Source organism: Salvelinus fontinalis, chromosome 25 (genome assembly GCF_029448725.1).
Source record: "Salvelinus fontinalis isolate EN_2023a chromosome 25, ASM2944872v1, whole genome shotgun sequence".
Classification (NCBI taxonomy): domain Eukaryota; kingdom Metazoa; phylum Chordata; class Actinopteri; order Salmoniformes; family Salmonidae; genus Salvelinus; species Salvelinus fontinalis.
In genome coordinates, this window is record NC_074689.1 from 1,683,463 (window position 1) to 1,702,612 (window position 19,150).

The window sequence follows — 19,150 nt, forward strand, 5'->3', positions numbered from 1 at the left end:
TCCATGGCGTGATAATGGCCATTTTTCCCTTTCATTAAAAAATGGTTCGCAATGGGGCTGCTGCATGTGTTAAATATAGGAATCTAAGAAATTCAATAAAAACAATTTAAAAAACTGTATCTTCACAGCACTGGCTACTATGCAATGGAGTTACTGTGTGAACTACCAACAGTAGTAAATGCACACATACCACAAACGGGTGTAAAAAAACACTCTCTTTGACAAATCTCTGACAGTGTCTGTGTGGTAGAGTGTGAGGGGCCCCTTCACAAACATTCAATGTTGACCCAAGGTGACACTCCTCAACTGTCAGAAGGTCCATTCAGACCGTTCCACAAGAAGTTGCTCAGGCAGGCTGCATGGGCCTCACCCTTACCTTAGTCACCTCTGTCAAACACAGATCACCAGAGTCCTATTGTTTTTTAATGGAGTTGAAGTGCTGGTTTGAGAGCGGTTTTCTGTCAGACTCCAGTTTTTGGACCTGTAAGATACAAATCTAAAATCTTGGAAGGATTTTCCAGTCTGTAGTCCTATCGAATGCATTCAATACCTGAATGCCAGTTGATGGGCAGTTCATCCAAGTAGACTGAAGAGTAGACTGAAAGTGTTGCCGATCTCATCCAAGTGTTAAAATGAAGCATCATCATTCAGTTATATTTTTAACAATCTCAGCCAAGTTTACCTGAAAAACGCATCCCCACGCACTAGGAATTCCAGGGGAAGTGAAGACAGATTTTTGCCCATTGCTGTACACTCACATCACTTCACAGTCAATCTCTAAAGCTGTAGAGAATGTGTGAGGGATTGCCAGAGGGGTGAAACTATTTTCCACAACCAAAAACGTGTGCAACAACAAAACCCGAACGATCGGGGTAAACCACTGCAACACTGAGGAAAGGTGAGCCCAGCCAAGGCAAACCGATTCAACGAGAAAAAAATTAAATAAAAATCGCAACAAAAAACTCCTATGACAGCAATAGAAAGACTAAAACAAAATGCTCTCTTTCATCAGTGATTTGAGGAACTTACCTCACTCATGGTGCAATAGGAAGACTTGAGGTATGATTAGAGTCAGGAGTGGTGTTTCGCAGACAAGTGCAATGCCCTCGTCTATGGCAACACTGTGGCGCTCTGAATCTCAGCACCTCCATAAAACACAGGTATGAGCAGAGAGCCCTCTCCCCGTGCCCACCTTGGCCGCGCGACGCCCTAATCGTACGTACCCGTATCTCCCAGCCTGGCACTAACCTATCTCCTATGATTGTGGCATTGTAGAATAAACAAGACTCTGCGTTCATTCTCTCTGAGGACAAACCAAACGCACTTGAGAAGGGCAAGCAGTGTTTGAATGGCACTCAAACAATACCTCACCAACTCCCTCATTGGTCCCCCCTTTGCTGCTACAACAGCCTCCACTCTTCTGGGAAGGCTTTCCACTAGATGTTGGAACATTGCTGCGGGTACTTGCTTCCATTCAGTCACAAGAGCATTAGTGAGGTTGGGCACTGATGTTGGGTGATTAGACCTGGCTCGCAGCAGCATTCCCATTCATGCCAAAGGTGTTTGATGGGGTTGGGGTCAGGGCTCTGCGCAGGCCAGTCAAGTTCTTCCACACCGATGGACAAACCATTTCTAAATGGACCTCGATTTGTGCACGGGGCACTGTTGCGCTGAAACAGTTGCCACAAAGTGGGAAACACAGAATCGTCTAGAATGTCATTGTATGCTGTAGCGTTAAGTTTTCCCTTCACTGGAAATAAGCCTTGTGAAAAATGTCCCAGACCATTATTCCTCCTCCAACAAACTTTACAGTTGGCACTATGCATTGGGGCAGGTCGCGTTCTCCCGCCAAACCCAGATTTGTCCGCCTGACTTCGATGGTGAAGCTGATTCATCACTCCAGAGGAAACACATCCACTCCAAAGTCCAATGGCGGCGAGCTTTACACCAGCCGACGCTTGGCATTGTGCATGTTTATTTTAGACTTGTGTGCAGCTGCTCGGCCATGGAAACCCATTTCATGAAGCTCCCGAAAAAGTTAGTGTGCTGACGTTGGTTCCAGAGGAAGTTTGGAACACAGTAGCGAGTGTTGCAACCGAGGACAGACAATTTTTACGCGCTACGTGCTTCAGCACTCGGCGGTCCCGTTCTGTGAGCTTGTGTGGCCTACCACTTCACGGCTGAGACGTTGTTGCTCCTAGACGTTTCCACTTCACAATAACAGCGTTTACAGTTGACCGGGGCAACTCTAGCAAGGCAGAAAATTTACAAACTGACTTGTTGTAAAGGTGGCGTCCTATGACGGTGCAACGTTGAAAGTCACTGAGCTCTTCAGTAAGGCCTTCTACTGCCAATGTTTGTCTATGGAGATTGCATGGCTGTGTGCTCAAATCTATACACCAGTCAGCAACGGGTGTGGCTGAAATAACCTAATCCACTAATTTGAATGGGTGTCCACATACTTTTGGTGATGGTGTGTGGGTAAATATTGACCAATGTGCTTTAGAGCCTAAATCTCTGTCAGAGAGGCATTGGAGTGGGCGGGGGCACTACAGTATGTGAACATCTAGAACATTGTAAATAAAACTGTTAGAGACTACAACCCCAAGAGAAAGATAATTACAGAGAAGCAAGGAAACCGTGTACATATAGGAGTGAAATGTTTTTTACTTTTTACACAAACTTCCTCTCAGCCTAGTACTGTAGAAGGAGAGGGCATGCATTGCACATGTGCCACATAGGCAATTGAATAAGCAATGTTTTTTCCCACATGATTTACGGTCACATATTTACATGAAGCAACTACATTTGTCCACAAATAGATCAGATAGAACACCTGGATGTCCTGAACTGGTGGCTTCCTGTAGGAGTTGTGGTAAAACTAATAAATCATTACTCAGTGCCAATGTTTTTGGGTTAAACATTGGACATGTTCGGACCACATGGATTGTTAGAGGACCACACCACACAATGGCTCTGTGACATTGGAAGACTTAAAAGCGTCAAATTAAAGTGCATTGGCCTGTGCATCTGCACTAAGCAAGGACTGCATCTCATGATTCATCGCATTTGAAGGTACTGAGTGCTCAGATAGGAGATGTGCTGGAGAGATGTGAACACGCAGTGTGCTCTGCTTTCGTCTTAACATACCTTAGGGGTAAGTGGAGGCTTCCTAGGGTTGTCACGATACCAGTATTGCGATACGCAAAAGGTATCGTGGCAAGGAAACAAAACATGAAGCGGACAAAATTTCCGCCCACAAACGGTCCTAATGTTGGAAACAACCAGTGTTATGTTGTCACCCAGAATAACACGTTTATTTCCCAAGCTATAGCACACAATATTTTATAAATATTCGTTTTTTTTAAAGGATCAAAGAGTTTAGTCTGCTTTGTGTTTTCCTTTCTGCCATGTTAAATCAGGTATTCTAGTATCGCGATACTGGTATCGTGACAATCCTACGATCGTAAGAGTGACCTCCACAATACCCTCAGTGCACTCAAGTAAGGAACAAACAGAGGTTGGTGATACTGTCTATACCATGTACACTCACAGGCCTGTGGTTCTCATTGCGTTATTATGGCTGTCCTGGAGTTTTGGGGTAGCCTGCCCACAACCGGCCTAGGTTGTCATCAAAATAAACATTGAACAACACACACACACACACACACGTAAGAAGAGAAATCAAATCTGCCATGGTGGAAATTGTAAAAGATATAGAGGAAGTGTTCTAATATCTAATTATGAGGTTATACCTTTACATTGCAGAAAACCGCTAAACCAAACAGGTTTGGCACAGGCCCTTAAATCCTCAAAACGTTATACAGCTGCACCATTGACTTGCTACATCACTGCTTGGTATGGCAACAGCACAGCCCTCATGGCGCTACAGGGGGTGGTGCGGACAGCCCAGTACTTCCCTGGGGCAGAGCGCCCTGCCATCCAGGACCTCTATATAAGGTGTGAAAGGAAGGCCCGGAAAATCGTTAAACACTCCAGCCACTAGAGTTGCACATTTTGGGGAATATTCAGAAGTGGAAATTTTCCGTGGGAATTAACTGGAATATATGGGAATTAACGGAAATATGGGAATTAATATTAATTCCATTTAAATGTAGATGGTTTTTGCATTGGATATATTTACCATATCATATGGAGACAGAAACCTAAACCTTTTACCTTTTCATAAGTAGACATAATTGCAAATTATTAAATCCTTCCAATAGATTTTTAAAAAACTATTTAGTTACGAATAGAACTTTAAATGAGTTGACGCTTCACATGGGATGATTTCACTGAACAACAAAAGGGAACATTGAATGATTCCCAATGATCCATCGCATCTCCCCCAAAAAGTTTAACATAGATCTGTAAAATGATAGTCTAGAAACTAAAGCTTTGGTTGTCTTCCTCTCAGGCTTCCATGTCTTCTCCCTGGACCTCCTCAATGTCCACCTCTTGAACATCAGACTCTGAGGCCTCATCTTCACTGTCTCTTTCCAACCTTGTTGAGGATGGCTCGTTGTCAGGCTCAAAAAGCCTCAAATTTGCCTGGATGGCTACCAGTTTTTCAATCCTTGATGGTCAGCCTGTTGCGTGTGTTCCCAAACAAGGACCAGTTGCGCTCTGAGGCGGCTGATGTTTGTGGGATTTGGAGGATGATAGGCTCTTTCCCTTGTTGCCTCTCAGATACACAAAGACCCTTCCACGAGGTGGCTGATGAGATGTTGACACGACTACCACATTGCATCTCCATCCCAAAGCCTTTGCTTGGAAGTGTACTTCGCCAGATTGCCAAGAACCTTGCCCTCATCCAGGCCAAGGTGGCGAGACACGGTAGTGATGACACCATAGACCCTGTTGATCTCTGCACCAGACAGGATGCTCTTTCCAGCATACTTAGGGTCCAACATGTACGCTGCGGCGTGTATGGGCTTCAGACAGACATCTCCAGGAGGACCATGAGCTGTTGCTATCGATAAGGTGTCTCATTTTCACCTTGAATAGAAGTAGAGTGACTTTGTCAGTGGTTGCTTGCTGTGAGCGCTGAGGGAACTTTATGCACTTGCCCAGATGATTCTGCATCTTTGTTGCATTCCTCACATATGATTCGGCACAATATTGGCAAATGTACACAGCTTTAACTTCTACATTAGCTGCAACGAAATGTCTCCAAACATCTAATAGTGCCCGTAAAAATGTATATACAGTGGGGCAAAAAAGTATTTAGTCAGACACCAAATGTGCAAGTGGCCTGCTGGAGGTCATTTTGCAGGGCTCTGGCAGTGCTCCTCCTGCTCAAAGGCAGAGGTAGCGGTCCTGCTGCTGGGTTGTTGCCCTCCTACGGCCTCCTCCACGTCTCCTGATGTACTGGCCTGTCTCCTGGTAGCGCCTCCATGCTCTGGACACTACGCTGACAGACACAGCAAACCTTCTTGCCACAGCTCGCATTGATGTGCCATCCTGGATGAGCTGCACTACCTGAGCCACTTGTGTGGGTTGTAGACTCAGTCTCATGCTACCACTAGAGTGAAAGCACCGCCAGCATTCAAAAGTGACCAAAACATCAGCCAGGACGCATAGGAACTGAGAAGTGGTCTGTGGTCACCACCTGCAGCACCACTCCCTTTATTGGGGGTGTCTTGCTAATTGCCTATAATTTCCACCTTTTGTCTATTCCATTTGCACAACAGCATGTGAAATGTATTGTCAATCAGTGTTGCTTCCTAAGTGGACAGTTTGATTTCACAGAAGTGTGATTGACTTGGAGTTACATTGTGTTGTTTAAGTGTTCCCTTTATTTTTTTGAGCAGTAATATATATATATACACACACATACACACACACACACACACACGATACACACAATTCCATGTACAGATAAATAGGTAAGCAGTTAGATTAAACAACTCCTTTGTAAGATAATTATTTTTTAAATGAAACATGTATGGAAACAGGTGAATTAACACTTCAGTTAGCAGGGTCAAGCAAGCTAAAACTCACATGGTAGCAAAACCTAACTAGCAGTAATTGTTAACATGTTAGAAAGGATTTAAACACACTTTGCTGTAGGCTACTATTTACTAGTTAACAAAAAATCATGTCGTATAAAATATATTCACCCCACCCTGTATTGTAATCTAAATTTACCAGAAAGCATGTAGTCCTTGGCTCAGACAGTGTAGTAGTGTGGGCTCAATAGCATCTCATTAGTGTGCAAGAGCTTGAGAATCAGCTGTACATGTGATGGAAGAATGCACTGTGCTTAAACCAAAATATACCACAATACCTAGAATTGCCTTGTTTATCCCACAAAAAAAGTTATTAAAAAAAGCTAACTTTGATGAATTTTCTGCAAAATCCCCCAAATTCCCGGGGTTAACTTCGCATGGAAAATGTCGACCCTTTTCAACCCTGCCAGCCACCCAAGCCATAGACTGTTGGCTCTGCTTCCGCACTGCAAGTCTTACACACAGTGACACCAACAGGCTCATGAATAGCTTCTATCCCTAAGCCATAAGACTGCTAAATAGCTAACACAATGGCTACACGGACTATCTGAGTTGACCCTTATGTTATTTTTGCACTTTGTATGCACACTTACAGGAATGTCCAAACTCACACTCCAATACACACATACTGACTCCACACACACACACACACACACAATTTACGCTGCCGCTACTCTGTTTATCATATATCCTGATGCCTAGCGACCTCACCCCTATACATAGCTACCTCTATCACTCCAGGATCCCTGCACATTGGAAAAATGGTATTGAAACTGACCCTGTATATACAGACTGTAGCTTCTTACTTTATCGTGTTCTTATTTCTCACTTATTTCTCGTGGGTTTTGTTCTAGATTATCTTATTCATAGTGATACATCGATATTGATAACTGCATTGTTGGGAGCTTGCAAGAAAGGCATTTGAAGGTGCTTGTGCACATGACACAAAAATGTGAAAATCAAAATCATTCAAAAAGATATATTTTAGCAGAGGAAAAAAAAAATATGTCTAACACAGATTTGCAGGACACTCTTAGGGAGGTACACACAAATTAAAATCACCATGAGTAAGTAACTGGGAAAAAAAACGAATTTCGTCTATGAAAACATTTGTCACGGAAAATGGATGCTATGCAGATTGTATCAGAAAAGATAGAGGTCATTTACAATAAATAAATTCATAGGAACATGTTTGGTGTGCAGCATAATGCCACAGGTTGGGAACCACTGCAGTAAACCAAAATAATATAAAATAGTTTAGGCAAGCTGAAACATTAATCTCGGTAATGCAATATACCCTCTACAGTCTGTTAAATGTACACAGGCTGAAGTGTTTGGTTACTTTATGTTTTTTACATGGTTTACATGCAAAGTGTGTAGGCTAAATCAGTACTCAGCTGGCCACCTACACATAGGCTAGAGGATAGGCTAGAGGATTATAGGACCCGAGAGGTGTCTCAAATCCCACACAGCCAGCAACACTCAGGGCTGTTGAGTGTTGAGTAATTTCATTCCTGTAGCAACAGGCCTGACGAGGATATCTGGGGAAGCTATGGAAGAGTAATGCCTTGAGTGTAAATATACAGTTGAAGTCGGAAGTTTACATACACATTAACCAAAGACATTTAAATTCAGTTTCACAATTCCTGACATTTAATCCGAGTAAAAAGTCCCTGTTTTAGGTCAGTTAGGATCACCACATTATTTTAAGAATGTGACATGTCAGAATAATAGTAGAGAGAATGATATATTTCAGCTTTTATTTCTTTCATCACATTCCCAGGGGGTCAGAAGTTTACATACACTCAATTAGTATTTGATAGTATTGCCTTTAAATTGTTGAACTCTGGTTTAAAGTTGTGGGTAGCCTTCCACAAGCTTCCCACAATAAGTTGGGTGAATTTTGGCCCATTCCTCCTGACAGAGCTGCTGTAACTGAGTCAGGTTTGTAGGCCTCCTTGCTCGTACACGCTTTTCAGTTCTGCCCACAAATTTTCTATAGGATTGAGGTTAGGGCTTTGTGATGGCCACTCAAATACCTTGACTTTGTTGTCCTTAAGCCATTTTGCCACAACTTTGGAAGTATGCTTGGGGTCATTGTCCATTTGGAAGACCCATTTTCGACCAAGCTTTAACTTCCTGACTGATGTCTTGAGATGTTGCTTCAAAATATCCACATAATTTTGCTTCCTCATGATGCCATCTATTTTGTGAAGTGCACCAGTCCCTCCTGCAGTACAGCACCCCCACAACATGATGCTGCCATCCCCGTGCTTCACGGTTGGGATGGTGTTCTTCGGCTTGCAAGCCTCCCCCTTTTTAATCCAAACATAACGATGGTGATTATGGCCAAACAGTTCTATTTTTGTTTCATCAAACCAGAGGACATTTCTCAAAAAAAGTACAATCTTTGTCCCCATGTGCAGTTGCAAACCGTAGTCTGGCTTTTTTATGGCGGTTTTGGAGCAGTGGCTTCTTCCTTGGTGAGTCGATATAGGACTCCTTTTACTGTGGATATAGATGCTTTTGTACCTGTTTCCTCCAGAATCTTTACAAGGTCCTTTGTTGTTGTTCTGGGATTGATCTGCACTTTTCGCACCAAAGTACGTTCATCTCTAGGAGACACTCCTTCTTGAGCGGTATCACGGCTGCGTGGTCCCATGGTGTTTATACTTGCGTACTATTGTTTGTACAGATGAACGAGGTACCTTCAGGCATTTGGAAATTGCTCCCAAGGATGAACCAGACTCATGAAATAATCTGTCTGTAAACAATTGTTGGAAATATTACTTGTGTCATGCACAAAGTAGATAGATGTCATAACCGACTTGCCCAAACTATAGTTTGTTGACAAGAAATTTGTGGAGTGGTTGAAAAACGAGTTTTAATGACTCCAACTTAATTGTATGTAAACTTCTGACTTGAACTGTATATGACCACTCTTCCCAGTGGTATGACCAGGTAAACAGGCCAACATGAATTTCACAGTTGCTTTTCCTTCACCTTTTGGGCTTTGAAGTGGCTGCTTAAACCCAACTGTCCTACGAACACTATTGGACAAGGCTAACAAGTAAGCTTAACTACAGACAACTAGGACAATACTGAGTTTACCCTACATACATCAGATGTTATTGAGGGGTAGCCCACCAATGCTGAAGCTTCCCTTCCCACACGTATAATGTGATAGTGATGACGTAATATTGTGATATCCCTTGCATGAGCTTGCTGATTATAGCCATAAGAGAGAGATAAGGCTGTGAGTGACATTGGATGAGTCATACATTGACATGAAGAGGAGGAAGTGGGTTGGGGTGCGGGGACTCTTAATTCTAATCCTTTTATGAGGGACAAAAACGAGGCTGACGATGTCATGCCAGACACATTCCTTGAAATTTGGAGCCTCTCCCCGGTCACTTCTGGGGAAGTGTGACTCACCACATGATGGTGGCATCAATCCTCTTACACCATGTCTGTGTCCCAAATAGCACCCTATTCCCGACATAGTAGTGCACTATATGGGGAAGAGGGTGCAATTTGGGGACGATTCACATGCCACTTCTAGCTGTCCAACATTGTTCACACAGAGTTAATGGTTTCCGATCTGTTGGCAGCCGAGGGGTAGCTATCAGTTACAGTGCCTTCAGAAAGAATTCATACCCCTTGACTTATTCCACATTTGTGACCCGTTTCAGGAAACTGGGCATATGTCAAGGGTCACTACTTTTTGGCAGAAATGCCTTCTGGAACATGTGAACTTTCATGTGCCTTAATAACAACCTTGTATGCCATCTGTAAATAAGGAATACAATTGTTAAATTACAAGACTAGTTGGTTTAGCCACAGAAAGAGACAGCAACCATCCCGCTAGCCATGACTGGCTGAGGTGGGCTGGACATGCAGAGAGATGAGTTCGGATTGGTCTGCCACATAGCTTGCTTCTGTCTATTTGAGCTGGTTAGTATGTGTAGGTAATCCTGTCAAATGCAGCTTATATATAAGCTTAGTAGAACTGCATAAGTGTTGCTCTCCACTTTCTGGAGGACCGAGTTTTGAAATCAGTGGAATTAAGAGTATGATAGCTAAGGAGAAGGAAAAAACACCTGTCTCCGGATTACATCAACAAACTAAGGGCAACCATGGCATCCGTGAGAGGGAGAAGCGTCCAAACATGATGTATACGGGTAAGATAGTCTAGCTAGCTACATTTTCAGATATTACACGTTTCTAATTATAACGAAGTCGTTTTCATTTCACGTTAAAGTGTACTGTTAGCTAGTTAGCTAACGTTAGTTGGCTGGCTTACTAGCTAACGTTACATGTATGATCTTATTATTCATATCTGAGGGCCATTTGCTTGGCTAGCTATAGCCTAGTGTTAGCTAACTAACATTGAACCTGGTTGGTTAGCTACCTGCAGATTCATGCAGGGTAGCAATGTCATGAGTTGGGCTTATGGTTCATTGTTTACCTAGCTAGCTAGCGAAATGTCTTAAGAAAAGATTCCACTATGCAAGTGACCATTTCGGGTACGTTCATAAATTCAGTCTCGCCATCTACTCCGATTTCAGAGCACTCTCGTCTAACCGTGCCAGAGCGCAGAATACCTGATGAATTTACAAACGCTCAACAGCCGTTGAATATGGTCAGTGTCAGTAAACGTCTGCAAAAAAGCGCAATTACATTGTCGCCAGCAGCAGTTACAATCACCAATGCTCTGGATAACATGAAAACAGCCTAACCAGCTCTGCTAGGGCAAGTAAAATGGTCAGAGTGGGGTGTTCTCTCATTTGTCTCTGGAAGTAGCTAGCAAGCTAGCCAATGTTAGCCAGTTAGCTTGGGTGCTTGACTGCCGTTGTGAGGTCAGAACGCTTGGATCAACCCTACTCATCGGCCAGAGCGTCCAGTGTGAGCTCTGAACGCACCAAGAGGGAAAAGCTCTGAATTTACAAACGGACAATCTGACAGCACAGTTAGTCACCAACGCTCTGAATAACATAAAACAGCCTAACCAGCTCTGCTAGAGCGAGTAATGTTCAGTAATTTGTGTCTGGATGTAGCTAGCAAGTTAGCTTGGGTGCTTGACTGGTGTTAGTACAGAACACTCAGATCAACCCTTAAAGAGATAGTTTGGGCTAAAGCTTAAGGAAGGTGTACACAATGTTGAATGGGAGTAGACAAAGAAGAGCTCTCCCAGTTGGTACCAAAACATTCAAAGGCCATTTTTTCAAAAGTGAGGTTACAAGTTTATCAACTTTCAAAACAGAATTACTTTCCCATTGTTCCTCAACTGCAGTGTATGATATACCATTTCGGTCAGTTACATTTTGTTGTGTTACAGACGGAATTCAAAATGATTAACATTTTAAAATTTAAATAATTTACATAAGTAGTCTCAACCCTTTGCTATGACACTCCAAATTGAGCTCAGGTGCATCCAATTTCCTTTGATCATCCTTGAGATGTCATTACAACTTCATTGGAGTCCACCTGTGGTCAATTCAATTGTTTTGATATGATTTAAAAAGTTAAAACATGCCTATATAAGGTCCCACAGTCGACAGTGCATGTCAGATTAGAAACAATAGCAAAACATCCAAGGAACTGTCCGTAGATCTCCGAGATAGAATTATGATGAGGCATACAGTCCAAAGTTTGGACAACTTCTCATTCAAGGGTTTTTCTTTATTTGTACTATTTTCTACATTGTAGAAAAATAGTGAAGATATCAAAACTATGAAATAACACATATGGACTCTTGTAGTAACCAAAAAAGTGATAAATCAAAATATATTTTATATGAGATTCTTCAAAGTAGCCACCCTTTGCCTTGATGACCTCTGTGCACGCTTGGCATTCTCTCAACCAGCTTCATGAGGTAGTCACCTGGAATGCAGCTCCCAATCTAACTTAAGCGTTTGAGAAAATCTCCAAGGGGGGGAAATAGGAGAGAAAATTGGGAGAAAATTCCCAAATCCAGATGCAAAAAGCAAATACATATATACCCAAGATGTCACAAAGATGTAATTTCCGCCAAAGTGAATACTTATGTAAATTTGAATTTTTTTTGAAAAAAATGTCTAAAAACATGTTTTCACTGTCATTATCGGGTATTGTGTGTAGGTGGTTGAGAAAAATATATATTTTATCAATTTTGAATTCAGGCTGTAACAATAAAATGTGGAATAAGTCAAGGGGTATGAATACTTTCCGAAGGCACTGTATCACAGATGCATTAAGATAACAATGAGAATTAAATTGTCTTCGGTTCACGTACGCACAATGGCCTGTCAAAGGGCTGTATACAAGACCATCACAGATGCCTTGGAAGTGGACAGTGCAACAAAACTGCTGAAGCACATATTGGGCTAAATATACACCAAATATTGTGAGGCAAATAGGAAGGTCAATTCTATTCTATTGTGTTCACTGTGGCTGGAAAAACAACAAGTTAGGTTTAGGCCTATATACTATATTTTTGCCTGAAGGTATTACATAAACAAAATCTATAGGGTACTGTAGGTTCAAATTGTTAAGCCTTTAAAACCAATATAATGCACCTGGTATGTCAGGCATAGAACAGGAAATGAGTAGTCTTTTCATACCCACACAAATGGAGGGGGGCGCTCCCAAAGGGATCAGTGACTATTACAATATGTTGAACTGGTTAGTCTTGTATGTTACCCTGTGTTCCTCATAACTCACCTTTGCTGCTGTGTACAGAAACTCCATCAAAGTCCAACCGCGTTTTCACGCCACTTAATCTTTAGCGACCGTAAAGTAAAAAATAACCGCACACCTTTTTTCAACCTTGTCTTGTATCGGTCGGTTGCCCGAGTCACATGACAATGGGCAGTGCATCGCGGCAGGAAAAGTACATCACCCAGTTTCACATTGACAGACCCTTCCAAATAGGATTATCTCAACTCCCCTTAAAAACACACAGCACACTGTATGTGTACACTCGTTTGAAAAGGAGAATTATTAACTAAGACGGGCAAGGATGCGAGGAAAATGACCAATGAAAGCTTCAGCTATAGCAAATAGACTTATCTTTTGTCTGTTCTACTATCAGCTTTGTGCCAATGCACAAGAAAATGAATCATCTGCAGCCATTAAGTTGTAAACACATACATTGGATAGCAACTAGTGCATGTAGTGACAACCGTCTGTGAATCCACTGTGTAAGAGATTGTTAAGAAGCTTCATAGCTGCCAACAACCTGCCTGAGATAGATTGAACTAACTGTACTGGGCAAAATCTCATTCCCCAACAGACTAATCAAATCACAGCCCTCAACAAGCAATCTGTTTTTTGGAATGGAAAAGGTTTGGAGAGCTCAGATTTGCCAAGGTTAAATGAAATGTCAGTGGTCAGTGAAATGTCACAAAAACAGTAAATGCTTCACTCTAAACAGAAATAGGGTAGATAACTGTAGGCCATAATTATCTATTACCATAATACCGTTAGATACCCATCCATATCACATTACAGTACATACAGTGGTGGCCAAAAGTTATGACAATGACATAAATATTAATTCACAAAGTTTGCTGCTTCAGTGTCTTTAGATATTTTTGTCAGATGTTACTATGGAATACTGAAGTATAATTACAAGCATTTCAAAAGTGTCAAAGGTTTTTATTGACAATTACATGAAGTTGATGCAAAAATAAGTTTTGGTAAAATCTGGGTGTTCCTTTCCTGTGATGGTCCTCATAAGAGCCAGTTTCATCTCAGTGCTTGATGGTTTTTGCAACTGCACTTGAAGAAACTTTCAAAGTTCTTGACATTTTCCGCATTGCCTGGCCTTCATGTCTTAAAGTAATGATGGACTGTCGTTTCTCTTTGCTTATTTGAGTTGTTCTTTCCATAATATGGACTTAATCTTTTACCAAATAGGGCTATCTTCTGTATACCCCACCTACCTTATTACAACACTGATTGGCTCAAATGCATTAAGAAGGAAAGAAATTTCACAAATAAACTTTTAAGAAGGCACACCTGTTAATTGAAATGCATTCCAGGTGACTACCTCAAGCTGGTTGAGAGAATGCCAAGAGTGCTAAGCTGTCAAGGCAAACAGTGGCTATTTGAAGAATCTCAAATATATAATATATTTTGATTTGTTTAACACTTTTTTGGTTACTACATGATTCCATATGTGTTTTATGTCTTCAATATTATTCTACAATGTAGAACATAGGTGTGTCCAAACCTTTGATTGGTATTGTAAATGTTTTATGTTTAATCTAAATAAGCATTGTTGTACAATTAAAAAGGTCAAATATACTGCATTTCAAACAGGTACCAATAATGTAATATATTCAGGGCTGGTGAAAGATATACCTAGGCTAAATATTAGCCTTCCACAAGGATAAGACCCACTAAAAATGTAATTATTTTATAAAAATGATTACTGAAGTCGGTCTATGAAAATGCCCTTTATTGTTACAAATTTAAATAGAACCATGCATAATGCAACTTCACTAATAATGACTAACTTCTTGTAGCAGGCATTAGGCTATAGAACATTAACACAGGTCTCATCAACAATCTCAAGACCATGAGCTAGTGCTAAGCCAGATAATCCTTATATTACTTATACTTGGATCTATTTGCTAGCTAACAAGGTTGAACAGTTGAATTGTTATGAAGACACCCTTCTGTTTGTCTCCAACTGTTTGAAAAGCATGTTGGCCTGTCCACTTTGCTCAGATGTTGAAATGAAGTGGCCTACCTTATTTCGCAGCATGAGGAGTTGTGAATTCTTTATATAAATGTGTTTTATGCTTATTGCACAATTATGAAAACACAGACTAGACAGCTCATATAACAGTCTGGCAGTTGGATAAAATGCTGCTAGCATTACTTGGTAACCCAATGCCAGCGCGCTACAAACTGAGCATTCATTTTCCAGATTCAATGTTTATTGATACTCTCGCTTTAGTAGTGTCTGCTCTGCACGCAATTTGAGTAGTTGAGACATAAAATGGGTATCGTTAGAAAAGTTAACTTCTCCTCTGTTAGAGTAAAATAATGTCTCAATGTGTGTGTCCATATGATTGATTCTGTTGGACCAAACCTCAAATGTAAAGAGAGATGTGATCTCTCAACTGTGTTGGTGTGAGAGGCATGGGGACGGGCTTGGTGTGTGTGTAACCACAGACAAAGAGGTGTAGCGAGAGGTTTCACTCTGGCTAAAAATCTTTCCAAAATAAGGCCAATGCGTTTCTATGGGTTTACTTTGGACCTAAGCTTGTCGCCTGCCTTCCCGCCTTTGGGACAACGACTTGCATGGTTTAGGGCGGAGACATGCATCTCATCATTACATACAGATCTCTAGTGTAAATGGGAAGGTGTACACAGCACAGAAGAGAGGAGACGAGACCAGAACAAGCGGACAGAAACACTCATAAAAACAAAAGACAACAAAAACCTTGATTCTTGCAATACAGGCATTTGCAATAACACGCAAAAGCATACATTTGAATGAATCAAATAAATGTGATTTATCACCCAGCCCTACGTACAACTTTCAATTAGACTCCACCCCAAAATCGTGTGTTGCGCTTCGTTGCCTTGCGGCTACAGGCACCCTTACAGTCTTTCTGTTTGTGCAAATAGTTTGTTTATCTATGTACATGTTTTACATTGCATCTCTGCACTCCTCGACACAGACACGTGTAGTAGTGCCATTGTATTTCAACTACAGAAGTACCGCTACATTCTAAAACAGGGAGGTACAGATGTCGGATCTTAATTTGACCAGTATTGTCATAGCAAAATAATGCAGCAACAGGATTTGAATGTTTAGTCCATATTGTTACTTGATCGGTGGTTAGGCTATTAGCTCGACAAAAGTAGGCTACATGAAAACACAGTTAATATAACCGTGTGTTAGTGGAGGTTTTCAGTGAATTTCATGTAAATCACAAGGCTTATCTGCATTTCCTGCAGTTCCTGCAGTATGAGCATAAGTCCTTCTAAACGTAATGGTTTACAGTGGGGGGAAAAAGTATTTAGTCAGCCACCAATTGTGCAAGTTCTCCCACTTGAAAAGATGAGGCCTGTAATTTTCATTACGTTTGACCTCTGTCATTGCCAACAAAGGATTGAGATAAACTTTTGTTATTGACCAAATACTTTTTTTTCCACCATAATTTGCAAATAAATTCATTAAAAATCCTACAATGTGATTTTCTGGATTTTCCCCCCTCATTTTGTCAGTCATAGTTGAAGTGTACCTATGATGAAAATTACAGGCCTTTCTCATCTTTTTAAGTGGGAGAACTTGCACAATTGGTGGCTGACTAAATACTTTTTTGCTCCACTGTATGTTTTAGAGAGTCCACCTCCCAAGAGGCAGTAGGCCAGTCCTGGGGGTTGTCTGGATTGCTACAGCCACATGATTGTGTAACATGGGATAGGAAACAGCAGTCTGAACACTGAAAGAAATGCCAAGCTAAGGGAAAGCAGGCATTTCCTGATGTGGCAGAACAGCTTGTGACGGTCTAGTATCTACCTCTCTTGCACTTTGTGTGGGGGTGCATGCGTTTGAGTTTACTGTATGTGCGCATGCATACATAAGTGGGTCCGGGGAGATTTTTTTTTGTCAGGGCCAAAAATGGACCCTTGACGATAAAGGTTTAGTTAATGTTTGTCTAATGTGGAAAGAAGGTTAAAGAAATGCTGACGACACCTCAGTATCCGATCTCAATTAGTCATACAAAGAAACCATAGAGGACGCATATTTGTTTCTCATTGATTGTCCAAAAACTTAAGGTATTCTTTTAATGAATGACCCCCACAGACTCTCAATGTTGCAACTTACTCATCCTCTTAATATGATGTTATTTTGAGAGGCCCCCAGGGGACTGGAATGTAGTTTTAGCCATTGACCTAGGTCCAAGGCCATCTGGCTTCTCAGCCTGAACCACCTAGACGCTTTACCACTGGGCTTCTAACAATACTGCACGGATGCCAATGAGTTGGTTCTGGCCAGCAGAAACGGGGCACCAGAAAGGCCTGGAAATACAACAAGATATTTTGATCCTAGTACAGCCACTCATTTCTAAATACACGCTGAATTCAACATTCTTGGTTCCCCAATCCCCGCCTGAAAAGGGAGTATAAGGGTATCAGGCAGTTCTCAAAAGGTGCCCAAGGGAAACAGTTTAAGAAACACAACGTTTCAGAAGTCACAATTTATTTTTTAAATCCTTATGTCTGTCGGGAGCCAGAGGATTTAATCCCTTAGTGAAGGTATGGATTTGTACATACCCTGCTCTGAGAAGAATGGCACAATCCCAAATATACACTCTCATGCCACAACACAGTGAACTGGAGAGACTGACGAAGCAGAACTTGAGCAGAGAGAGAACATGTGTCACGAGTAAAAATACACAAGGGTGTTTGGCAATCACAGATGAAAGCCTTTCTGGCAGAGAACCACTGCAATTTGATGAATATATTAGATTAGTTCAGCATAAATTAATAAAAGTCAGGAGCAATAACATCCCTGAACGTAGACATGCATTTCCTACTGTTGTCAATTAGTCGATTACACGTCTCTTGCTTTGAATTCGTTTGTATTATGCGGTAGACGTTAGTTAGGATGACCTAATTGGGCGGACTAAATGAATTTAGCGTGAATGGACTTACGTTGTGGATGACTGATTCCATGGTGTCTGTGACATTGCTGGGTGTGTTGGGGTTGCTCATGGCTCCTCTTCTCTGTGGGATGGATGCAAGTGCGGTGGCTCTGTCTGGAGAGCTAACGGGGTAAGGGAGAGATGTGGCTTTAGCCCTTTTCTTTCTCACTTGCACTCAGACAGCTTTTGGGCAGCATAACCTGGGAAACACAGAAAGGTAGACGGGTTAAAAGATGGAATCTTAAAAATGGTGAAACTGCCAGGTCCGTTTGGATGCTCCTCACCTCAGTTTGGCCAACAAAACCAAAACATTGACAAAGGCTCTGGGGCGAACAGTGGCTCCATTTCCCCTAATGCAGATACCATATTTTTACAACATTTTGTTACATTACAGCCTTATTCTAGAATTGATTAATACCCCATAACGACAAAGCAAAAACAGGTTTCCTGACATTTTTGCTAATTTATAAAAAATGTAAATATTACATTTTCATAAGTATTCAGACCTTAACTCAGAACTTAGTTGAAGCACCTTTAGCAGCGATTATAGCATCAAGTCTTCTTGGGTATGATGCTAGAAGCTTCACCTGTATTTGGGGAGCTTCCCACATTCTTCTCTGCAGATCCTCTCAAGCTCTGTCAGGTTGGATGGGGAGCGGGACAAGTCTCTCCAGAGATGTTTGATCGTGTTCAAGTCCGGGCTCTGGCTGGGTGCCACTCAAGGACATTCAGAGACTTGTCCCGAAGCCCCTCCTGCGTTGTCTTGGCAGTGTGCTTAGGGTCGTGGTCCTGTTGGAAGGTGAACCTTCACCCCAGTCTGAGATCCTGAGTACTATGGAGCAGGTTTTCATCAAGGATATCTGTACTTTGCTCTGTTCATCTTTCCCTCGATCCTGACAAATCTCCCAGTCCCTGCCGCTGAAAAACATAACCACAGCACGATGCTACCACCACGCTTCACCGTAGGTTTCCTCCAGACGTGATGCTTAGCATTCAGGCCAAAGAGTCTATTCTTGGTTTCATCAGACCAGAGAATCTTGTTTCTCATGGTCTGAGAGCTATTTGGCAAACTCCAAGCGGCCTGTCATGTACCTTTTACTGAGGAGTGGCTTCCGTCTGCCCACTCTACCATAAAGGCCTGATTGGTGGAGTGCTGCAGAGATGGTTGTTCTTCTGGAAGGTTCTCCCATCTCCACAGAATAACCCTAGAGCGCTGTCAAAGTGACCATCGTGTTCTTGGTCACCTCCCTGACCAAGGTTTTTCTCCCCCGATTGCTCAGTTTGTCTGAGCGGCCAGCTCTAGGAAGAAAAGTCTTGGTGGTTCCAAACCTTCCATTGAAGAATGATGGAGGCCACTGTGTTATTGGGGACCTTCAAAGCTGGAGAAATATTTTGGTACCCTTCCACAGATCTGTGCCTCGACACAATCCTGTCTCGGAGCTCTACTGACAATTCCTTGGACCTCATTTGCTCTGACATACACTGTCA

General features: G+C 41.9%; 1 protein-coding gene across 2 annotated transcripts in view; it reads right to left on the reverse strand.

Moving 5' to 3' along the window:
• The window catches only part of LOC129822734 (anion exchange protein 2-like), a 126,463-nt gene that overhangs the window by 40,224 nt on the left and 67,089 nt on the right, over positions 1-19,150 (reverse strand). The window contains exon 3 of one of the 2 annotated variants that reach the window (XM_055881084.1): positions 17,673-17,862. In XM_055881084.1, coding sequence (XP_055737059.1) covers positions 17,673-17,732 — 60 coding nt within the window. In that variant the 5' untranslated portion in view covers positions 17,733-17,862. Of the gene's footprint in view, positions 1-12,713; positions 12,912-17,672; positions 17,863-19,150 lie in introns of those variants that run through there. The other variant, XM_055881085.1, reaches the window with a different exon arrangement.